We start from the raw sequence: 10,406 nt of genomic DNA on the forward strand, positions 1-10,406 counted from the left end.
ATATTTGATGGCCTGCAAGGAACTGGTCAGAAGACTTGCCCCGTGAGATCACTAATCCCAGAAACAACCCCAAGGTCCAGGCACTCAATGGTCCAAACCTCAGCAGCCTAAGGAATAAATGTAGACATTTGACTCAGCAAGACAGGGCAGCGTCCCAGTGTGTTGGCAACCCCTGGATTGAAGGGAACCAACACAGCTGTAGTATGTCCAATCTCTAATTTTAAAAAAGGAACCACATAGCCGGCGCCACGGCTCACTAGGCTAATCCTCCGCCTAGCGGCGCCGGCACACCGGGTTCTAGTCCCGGTTGGGGCGCTGGATTCTGTCCCGGTTGCCCCTCTTCCAGGCCAGCTCTCTGCTGTGGCCAGGGAGTGCAGTGGAGGATGGCCCAGGTGCTTGGGCCCTGCACCCCATGGGAGACCAAGAGAAGCACCTGGCTCCTGGCTCCTGCCATCGGATCAGCGCGGTGCGCCGGCCGCAGCGCGCCAGCCGCGGCAGCCATTGGAGGGTGAACCAATGGCAAAGGAAGACCTTTCTCTCTGTCTCTCTCTCTCACTGTCCACTCTGCCTGTCAAAAAAATAAAAATAAAAAATAAATAAATAAAAAAAAGGAACCACAGCTGTTGGGATGGCAAAAAAAAAAAAAAAATAGAATGAAGGAAAGAATCACGTGTTGGTGAGGGTGCAGGAAAATCCAGGGACAAACGATCATGGAGTGGTGATTTCCTTTTTTTTTTTTTTTTAAAGATTTATTTATTTATTTATTTGAAAGGCAGAGTTACAGAGAAGCAGAGGCAGAAGGTGGGGGGAGAAGTCTTCCATCGGCTGGTTCACTTCTCAAATGGCTGCAACAGCTGGAACTGAGCTGATCCAAAGCAGGTGCAGGGGCCCAAGCACTTGGGCCATCTTCCACTGCTCTCCCAGGACATAGCAGGGAGCTGGATTGGAAGTGGAGCAGCCAGGACTCGAACCGGCACCCATATGGGATGCCGGCACTACTGGTGGCAGCTTTACCCACTACGCAGCAGTGCTGGCCCCAGAGTGATGATTTCTTAAAGGGAATGATTTTTACCTCCCATCAGGGGGCATTTGAAAACAGCAGGTGTTCCAGGTGTCTAATGGGCAAAGCCCAGGGACACTGAACATCTGACAATGCACAGGCCAGCCTTGCACAACACAGCACTCTACGGCCAGAATCACTGTCAAGTGTTGAAATTAAGAAACCCTGGGTTAGAGAATACTCATTGTAGGTCCACAAGAAGAAAAGTAAGTGTCTACCACTTCTCTTCCCCTTTTAAGTTGTTCACTCAAAACATTTAAACTCATGCATATTTATTGAAATCACCCCTCTTTCAAAAGTCCCTCATGTTCTCCTCTGTAGTGCTGAGAGTAGGAGGCAGCCTAGGGGTTCATCAATAAGGTAGTGAATGTGTCATAGCCAGGAAGAAAATATAAAGTAAACATGCATACCTAACTTGAGAGTTTTTTTTTTTTTTTTTTTTGACAGGCGGAGTGGACAGTGAGAGAGAGAGACAGAGAGAAAGGTCTTCCTTTGCCGTTGGTTCACCCTCCAATGGCCGCCGTGGTCGGCGCGCTGCGGCCAGCGCACCGTGCTGATCCGATGGCAGGAGCCAGGAGCGAGGTGCTTTTCCTGGTCTCCCATGGGGTGCAGGGCCCAAGCACCTGGGCCATCCTCCACTGCACTCCCTGGCCACAGCAGAGAGCTGGCCTGGAAGAGGGGCAACCGGGACAGAATCCGGCGCCCCGACTGGGACTAGAACCCCGTGTGCCAGCACCGCAAGGCAGAGGATTAGCCTACTGAGCCACGGCGCCGGCCAGTTGAGAGTTTTAAAAGACAAATCCAAATACAGGGAAAACAGAATAAAGTCTATAGTGGAATATCATTTACATAAATTAAAATATATAAAGAGATTTACAAAAGTTCACAGAAAACACATTTGAGAAAACCATACATGGATTTCAACATTCTTCGCACCAAAATAAACTGATCTCTTAACTCCACTCTCCATGAACTTTTTTATACTTTTTTTTTTAGTTTTCAGACTGAACAACTTTTACATTTTGCCATGTTCACTTCATATGTAGATATTATATGCATACATGTATATACTATATTTTTTGGAAACAGGGATATTAGCATCACAACATGAGGGCTTTGTGATATTGTCCACAGTGTGGGGAAAGAAGGGTATATTGTCATGTGCACTGTTCCACTAACGTTTGGAAGTCCCCTTACGCATTCACATTTTCACTCATGCACAGAATTCCACTACTTTTCATCCAAGTACATTTTATGACCTATTCCATCACGTGGACATTTGTGTAGGAAGAAGATACATTGAAGTAGCGAAGGAAAAGGAATGTGATTAATTCAGCTCTGAGGAAGTGAACGCCATTAAAAAAAAGAAAAAAAAAAAAAAAAGAGCCCCTGAGAACTTTACAGAACAAAGAAAATGATCAGACCTCAGACGGAGAGGTCCACTGAGTAGAGCGGGTTGAGCCCCAGTCCTTCCCTGGCTTCCCAGGCTCCTGTCCGGTTCTCCGGCTCCATCTGTGTCCCACCTTCCAGCCCCAGGCCAGGGCACACTGCACCTCCAAGGACCCCACACCTCTGGTTCTGGGCTGTGTTCACCTTACTCCCTCTGCTCAGGCGCTTCTTCCTCCCTTGCCTTTACATGACCAGCCTCTGCCAGGTCCTCAGGGCTCCATTCAGACAGCGCTTGCTCACAGATGCTTCCCTGGATGCACAGACTGGATCCGGTACCCTGCCACGCCCCCCTGGGGTCACCCGGCATGACACATGTACAGGAGATGCAGAACTGATGTTTCCTCTCAACCTGCTGATGGAGCGAGGGCTCCCGCTTCACAGAGAAATATCCGATCCCATGCAACAGACTGGGTGCTCTTGCACTGTTTCTAAACCCGAGGAGGCCTGGGTCAAGACATCCAGCCCTTGCCGGCGCCGTGGCTCACTAGGCTAATCCTCCGCCTTGCGGCGCCGGCACACGGGTTCTAGTCCCGGTTGGGGCGCCGGATTCTGTCCCGGTTGCCCCTCTTCCAGGCCAGCTCTCTGCTATGGCCAGGGAGTGCAGTGGAGGATGGGCCAAGTGCTTGGGCCCTGCACCCCATGGGAAACCAGGAGAAGCACTTGGCTCCTGCCTTCGGATCAGCGCGGTGCGCCGGCCGCAGCACGCCGCCGGCGGCGGCCATTGGAGGGTGAACCTTTCTCTCTGTCTCTCTCTCTCACTGTCCACTCTGCCTGTAAAAAAAAAAAAAAAAAGAAAAGAAAAGAAAAAAGAAAAAAAAAAAAAAGGCGTCCAGCCCAACTCTCCCTGCTGGCTAATGTACAAGGCTCACTCCCCACTGCCTGGGGTCTCCTTGTGGGTGTCCTGAAGGCACCAAACGCTCCCCCAGTTTCTAAGTGAACTCGGTGGTCCCCTGTTCTCCACCACCTGATTCCCCTCTGCGATCTTCCTGCTATGTTCCTGGTAGCCTCATGTCTCCAGACCCTGGAGCTTCAAGTCTTAGAGCTGCTCCTAACACGTCCTCCTCCGGTGCCTCCCCTTCTCGTCTGCCATCAAACCTGGTGTCTCTACCCCAGAAGCAGCTCCCCCTTCCCTGTCTGTTTCCTTCCTAGAGCCCTGTAGGATGTTGTGTGAACTTCTACTCGAGTGCACTCTCCACTCAGTTGTCTGAGGGGAACTCCTCGAAGACAAGAACTGGTCATGACCTTACAGCCCCTGGGAATCTTACATTGCTGATTTCCAGAACACAGGGTGTGACTTTTTACTTGTATTTTTTTTTTAAAGTCTGAAACAGGAAACTTTTATTTAAATAGTGGAGTCTTAATTTCTTTGCTATAAAACTCCCTCCCTGCAACCTGATGGAAACAAAGTTCTATATACCATATGAGCAAGGTTTGTCAGACTTTAAAAAAGTGAAAGTGAAACTTACGGTTAGTTTTTAGCCTTCTGGAGACACTTAGATGAATCCTGTTGACCCACCTGATAATGTGCTTCCCACAGGGAGGGCAGACTTGGCTATTGTACTTAATGCACAGTTATTTCATCAAGTGCTTTTAAGTCTAGGAGATACACAAGTCCTTCACAATTGAATCATCTCCCACGACTCTTTCTTTATGTCCTATCTTCACAGTAATTGCATCTGACCGGCAACTTTTTCACTTTTGTATGTGTGTTTTTTTTTTCTGACCCTCTGTCATACGACATGTCTACCTACAGGGCGGGGTGATGCTCTTATTTCTGATGGCTCAAGTCAGGTTACCCCTGAGCAGCTTTTTTCCAGGGTTCCTACACCAGGGTGACACCTGCCATGGTGGTCATTATGCGGGGCCAGCACCCGGTTCTCACTTGAGTGCAGCCACACGTTTCTCTTGGAGCTGTTGGGGAAGGAGGTTGATGTTTCACTTGCCTTTGCCTACTGATAGGCCAGAGCAAGGCTGGGCTCATGATCACACAGACAGAATGTGTGCAAGTGAACGCCTGACAGATCCACACTAGCAGATCAGGAGCGGAGACCTGGGGATACTCACCCCTGCCTTGATGTAAATGGGCACAAAGACCCACCCTAGAACCAGCAGCAGCAGCAAGGCCTACAAGAGATCAAGAAAAGCAAAGTTAGGGAGCTTGTGGTCCTTATTTTTCACGATATCTGAGTCTGAACCAAGAAGTTTGATTGTCTTCTGTCCCATTCAAGAATTTATGCTACCCAGACAAATGTGGACCTCTGTTTCCTGGGTTTCTTTCTTTCTTTTTTTGTTTTTTAAAGATTTATGTATTTGAAAGTCAGAATTACACAGAGAGCGGAAAGGCAGAAAGAGAGAAAGAGAGAGAGAGAGAGGTCTTCCATCTGCTGGTTCACTCCCAAGATGGCAGCAATGGCTGGAGCTGTGCTGATCCAAAGCCAGGAGCCAGGAGCCTCCTCTGGGTCTCCTATGCGGGTTCAGGGGCCCAAGGACTTGGGCCATATTCTACTGCTTTCCCAAGCCATAGCAGAGAGCTGGATCGGAAGTGGAGCAGCCAAGTCTCAAACGGTATCCATAAGGGATGCCGGTGCTTCAGGCCAGGGCATTGACCCATTGCGCCACAGCGCTGGGCTGAGTTTCTATGATTCAGAGACCACAGTTTGCTAGGGCTTAGGAGATGACCAAAGCTGTGTGCTGAAAGACAGTGGATTAGCAGAGATCAAAGCCTAGTAGGCTGACTGTTCTCAAGCTCAGGTCATCCTGGCTGAAAGGAATATTCTGGAGCATCAGGAATTCCATAAGAGGGTGCTCCAAAAAGTTAGCAGAGAAATCGAGTTGAAAGGTCAGTTTATTCTGGTGTAACAGTTTTGATCTGGAAATCCTTGCAGGGTCTTTTCATGACACACATCTTCCACAAACAGTTGGAAGCACCTTATATACAGGGTAACAAAGCAATGAGAGACATTTTTGGAGATATAAAAAATATCCCCAGTGCTATCTAAACCTCATTACATATAATAATGATAACAATTGTCATCTTAGCATTAATGAGTAACGTGTACAAAGAGTCTCCACGTTTGTCACTCATGATCTCTCACTGCAACCAGGAGGGCCAAGTGTCATGGGCAGAGTTAGTCTTGTCTTACAGAGGAGGCATCAGAGCCTCCTAGGTATTAAGGAAGCCCATGGCCTAGTCACCACATGGCCAGCCATGAGCTGGATGATGGGCAGGTGGGAGAACTGTCCATATAGAACACAGGATCTGATAAAGAGTGCACAGAGTCTATGGGTGAAATGATAATAGAGTGGTTAGGAATCTAAACACCCTGTCTTGTAGTGTCTCCCTACCAGCTCTCAAAACCATTCACTCCCCACTCTGTGGTGTCTCTCTTGGTCTGCATCCCTTCCCTTCTCCCCCATGTACATTGGGACAATTGATTCCTTCTGGAATCAGCCCCAGGAAGCTCCCTTGACACGTGCCCAACCTCAGCCATCATCCGTGGGAGATGCCCCTCCATGGGCTCCTGCAGTGGATACTCCCTTCTTTGCAATTTCTACACCATAGTGAGTGCATGCTTGTCCTGACCATCAGAACACAAGTTTCTGCAAAGAAGCAACCACACTTGCAGGGTTTTGCAATGTTTTAAGTCCTTGCGTCTAATGCAGGGGTAGACAGGTCGTGTCTGGGGGGTAGATAAAATTGAGGACTAAACTGGTCTAGCAGGTCAAGTGAAAGTGGGCATGCAATCATATAGAATGACATTCCTGGTGGGAATAACAGTTTGAAAAGATATCAGAGGTAAGTCGTAATATGCTTGGAATGTTCTAGGTGGAATGGGGTCACAGAGGGGTTTTAAAGAAAAGAAGATAGAAATTACAGCAAAGAGGAGTATATCCCATAGGCATTTATAGAAGACTCTGGGATACGAATTTAACTTAAAGGAACAAGGCTATACAGGATGCCACTTACGTTCCATTCAAATGTTGCAATAGCAATTCCAGAAGCTGCTGCTGTCCCAGCCAGCCCCACAAAGTGGCCACTGCTGATGTTACTGGCGAAGAGAGAGGCACCAATCTGGAATTGAGGAGAATAGGCTAGGATGAGAATTAAAGGATCCAAATCAGACTTCTTGAAATGGGCAGACATTGAGACGTTTTGGTCACTGCTCCTCAGAGCAGCCAGTGACTGCTCATGGGCAAAATCCAGCCCCTCGGGGCCGGCACTGTGGCATAGTGGGTAAAACTGCCATCTGCGGTGCTGGCATCCCACACGGGGGCTGGTTTGTTTCGTGGCTGCTGTACTTGCTATCCAGCCCCTGCTAATGCATCTGGGAAAGCAGTAGAAGACGGCCCAAGTGCTTGTGCTCCCGTACCCACGTAGGAGACCTGGAAGAAGCTCCTGGCTCTTGGCTTTGGTCTGGCCCAGTTCCAGCCACTGCAGTCATTTGGGAATGAACCAGCAGATGGAAGATCTCTCTCTGTCTCTCCCTCTCTTTGTAACTCTGCCTTTTACATAAATAAATAAATATTAAAAAAATCTAGCCTCTCACTGGTTCTACTGCCTTCCCAGGAGCTTTAGCAGGGAGCTGGATAGGAAGCAGAGCAGCCCAGGCTCAGCTGGCTCTCTGACATGAACTATTGGTGTTGTGGGTGGTGGCTTAACCCACTGTGCCACAGCATTGGCCCCCATTATTCTCTTTTTAAACACAGACAGGAGATTCTGTTTTTCTCTGCAAACTCTGGGCCACTCACCGGCCACCAGGCCACGTCTCGACCAGCCAAGAAGAATTCTCTTACAGTGCTGCGGTTTGTCTTCAGTGTTGCCTGAGAAGAAAGGAGAACATGTGGATCACATGACAGCAGGTGCACCCAAGATGTACAAGATCCCCAGTGCTGACAGAACTTCCTACTATCTGATGGAGCATTGGTTCCTGAAGGCCTTCATGATCATGGTTTCTTTTCATTTATATAAATGATGTGAGGTATCACTAGAGCTGGGATTGAAAGAGAAATTGCAGCCTTTAATTCATTATTAGAAACAAAGAATGAACAAGGAGGAATCAATTGTTCAATGCAATAAGCCATGTACTGAGAAGGCAGTAAAGGAAAATCGATAAAGTGAGATAATAAAAATAAAAATGTTTTCCCAAGCTCTGGAGATGCCAAACAGTAAGTCTAAAGTTCTCAGCGTTGGCTTTGTTCAGATGATGAGATTGCAAGGGGCAAAAATCCACCCAGTGAAAGCATTGCTCAGGTCACACACAAAGAAATGATTCTGTTGGGCAAAGACATTTGTGAAAATCCCTAAGCTCATCTTAGTTTTATCACACCACACCTCTCCCGCCCCAAGACCCTCTGCCCACCCCCCCTAGCCCTTGTGTCCACCCTGACAGCCCACTGGGCTCCCACGTACCCACATCCCAACAGTCATCACCACTATGAAGTAGACGACAAGGACAGAGATGTCAGCAGCATTTTGGAGACGCTCTGACAGTGGAGGTGGCTCTGGGGTCCCAGCCATGGTGCTAGGGCTTGATGTGCTGGCCATGGCTGCAGGTGGTGCTGTCTCCACACCAAAGGGGGCCTCTTTCTATTTATATATAAATAAAAGCCCTGGGTTAATGATCAGCGTCAGGCAGGTGTGGTGAGATACCGGAGCCACTTCCTGGGCATGGGGACCTTTAACCCTGTCCTTGCAATCTAGGCTCTGAGACCCTGGCCCCCTTGCTGTCGGTACTAATCTAGCAGGATGTGAGAAGGAGCCATGAAGAGTTAGCAATGGGGGTGAGAATTGGAAGGGGAGAGTAGTGGTGGTGTGGGGTTCACTGAGTGGAAATCTGGGGTATTTAAGGAGATCTGAGCAGGTCAATGAGGACAAGGATGGACGAAGTGCAGAGGTGAAGGGTCCAGGTTTGGAAAGGACAGAGTGATGGTTCCTGAGAGAACAGATACGATTCTCCACCAAGGAATTATACATTTGGACAATTACGTTAATTATACATTTTATGGGCTTAAAAGCCCTGTGTTTCTCTGGAACAGGCAGTCTGAGTGGATGTCGCATGACACATCAGGATGGTGGCCATTGGGTCAGGACGAGAAGTAGCTAGCTCCACAGGCATCATGTGTGCAATGTTGAGGGCATGATGCCATGACTGGGGACCTGTGGGTCCATGAAGGCAGCACACCTGAAGTTAGAAGTTAGTTTTCATTTTTATTTATTTATTTTAATTTTTTTGACAGGCAGAGTGGACAGTGAGAGAGAGAGAGACAGAGAGAAAGGTCTTCCTTTGCCGTTGGTTCACCCTCCAATGGCCGCTGCGGCCGGCGCACTGTGGCCAGCGCACCACGCTGATCCGAAGGCAGGAGCCAGGTGCTTATCCTGGTCTCCCATGCGGGTGCAGGGCCCAAGCACTTGGGCCATCCTCCACTGTACTCCTGGACCACAGCAGAGGGCTGGCCTGGAAGAGGGGCAACCGGGACAGAATCCGGTGCCTTGACTGGGACTAGAACCCGGTGTGCCAGCGCCGCAGGTGGAGGATTAGCCTATTGAGCCATGGCACCGGCTAGAAGTTAGTTTTCATATTTGCTGTTAAAACATGCATAACATAAAGTATGCAATTCCAACCTCATTGACATCTAAGATTTTGTAGAATTAAGTACATTCTCCGCCACCCATTTTCAATACTTTTCCAACGTCCTAAATAGAATCCTGTACCCAATGAATAGTAACTCTCTCTTCAGCTTCTGGACTTGTATTATACTTTGTATCTCTATGTGGTTTTTTTCGTAGCTCATATAAACAGATTTGGACAGTATTTTTCTTGCTGGGTCTGGCCTATTCTGCTTAGCATGATGCTTTCAAAGTTCATCTATTATTGGAACATGGATCAGAATAGCATTTTTTAATATAATGAGAACAGATTTCATGCATTTCATATACACAGTTTTAAGCACATAATGAGAGATTCTACCCTCCCTCTCTCCTCCTTCCTGCCTTTTTTTTCTTTTAACTTTTGCAATAACATACTTTCAATCTACTTTATAATCACAGGCTTAATTCCCTATTGAATAAGGAATTCAAGTAGAAAATAGAAAGACCACTATTCTGCAAGGAGCATAGACAAAAGCTATAAACAATAATCAAATCTCAAGTTGCCAATTTCACCCATATGCATCGCATTTTTTATGCTCCAAGTATTAGCAACCATGTATCAGAGGAAACATATAATATTTGTCTTTTTGGGTCTGAACTATTTCACTAAGTGAAATGGTTTCCAGTTGCATCCATTTTGTTGCAAAAGACAGTATTTCATTCTGTTTTATGGCTGAGTAGTAGTAGTCCTATATATATATATATATATATATATATATATATATATATATATATAAACATGTTTTCTTTATCTAGTCATCAGTTGATGGACATCTGGGTTGTTTCCATATCCTAGCTATTGTGAATTGAGCTGGCATAAAAATGAGAGTACAGACAATTCTTTCATATGCTGATTGCATTTCGTTTGAGTAAATTCCCAGAAGTGCAATGGCTGGGTCATATGGTAGACTGATTTTCAGATTTTTGAGGAATCTCCATACTATTTTCTATAATGGTTGTACAGAAGTACATTTCTTTCCAAGACTTTATGTTTCACTGCATTTCCATACCACATTTTGTTTACCAGTTTTTTTGGGGATAGATATGTGGGTTGTTTCTACCATTAGCTGGTGTGAATAATGCTGATAAAGATGTTGCTGTTCAAGTAGCTATTTGAGTGTTTGCATTGGGTATGTGCTTAGAAGTAGAATTGCTGGATTATTTGATAATTCTGCCTTAAACTTCTAAAAGAATTATAAGTATAGTTCATTGTGTGTGTATGTGTTTTTTTTTTTGTTTGTTTTTTTA

General features: G+C 46.8%; 1 protein-coding gene across 1 annotated transcript in view; it reads right to left on the reverse strand.

The window, feature by feature from the left end:
* Positions 1-8,054, reverse strand: part of SLC5A4 (solute carrier family 5 member 4) — a 41,792-nt gene extending 33,738 nt beyond the window's left edge. Inside the window, exons 1-4 of the mRNA NM_001171357.1 lie at positions 7,920-8,054; positions 7,259-7,330; positions 6,477-6,581; positions 4,574-4,633 (exon numbers count right to left, since the gene is read on the reverse strand). Coding sequence (NP_001164828.1) covers positions 4,574-4,633; positions 6,477-6,581; positions 7,259-7,330; positions 7,920-8,054 — 372 coding nt within the window. The remainder of the gene's footprint in view (positions 1-4,573; positions 4,634-6,476; positions 6,582-7,258; positions 7,331-7,919) is intronic.
* Between the last annotated feature and the right edge of the window lie 2,352 nt (positions 8,055-10,406).

The sequence above is a fragment of the Oryctolagus cuniculus genome, chromosome 21, assembly GCF_051225735.1.
Source record: "Oryctolagus cuniculus isolate XC-2025 breed Fujian yellow rabbit chromosome 21, ASM5122573v1, whole genome shotgun sequence".
Lineage (NCBI taxonomy): Eukaryota > Metazoa > Chordata > Mammalia > Lagomorpha > Leporidae > Oryctolagus > Oryctolagus cuniculus.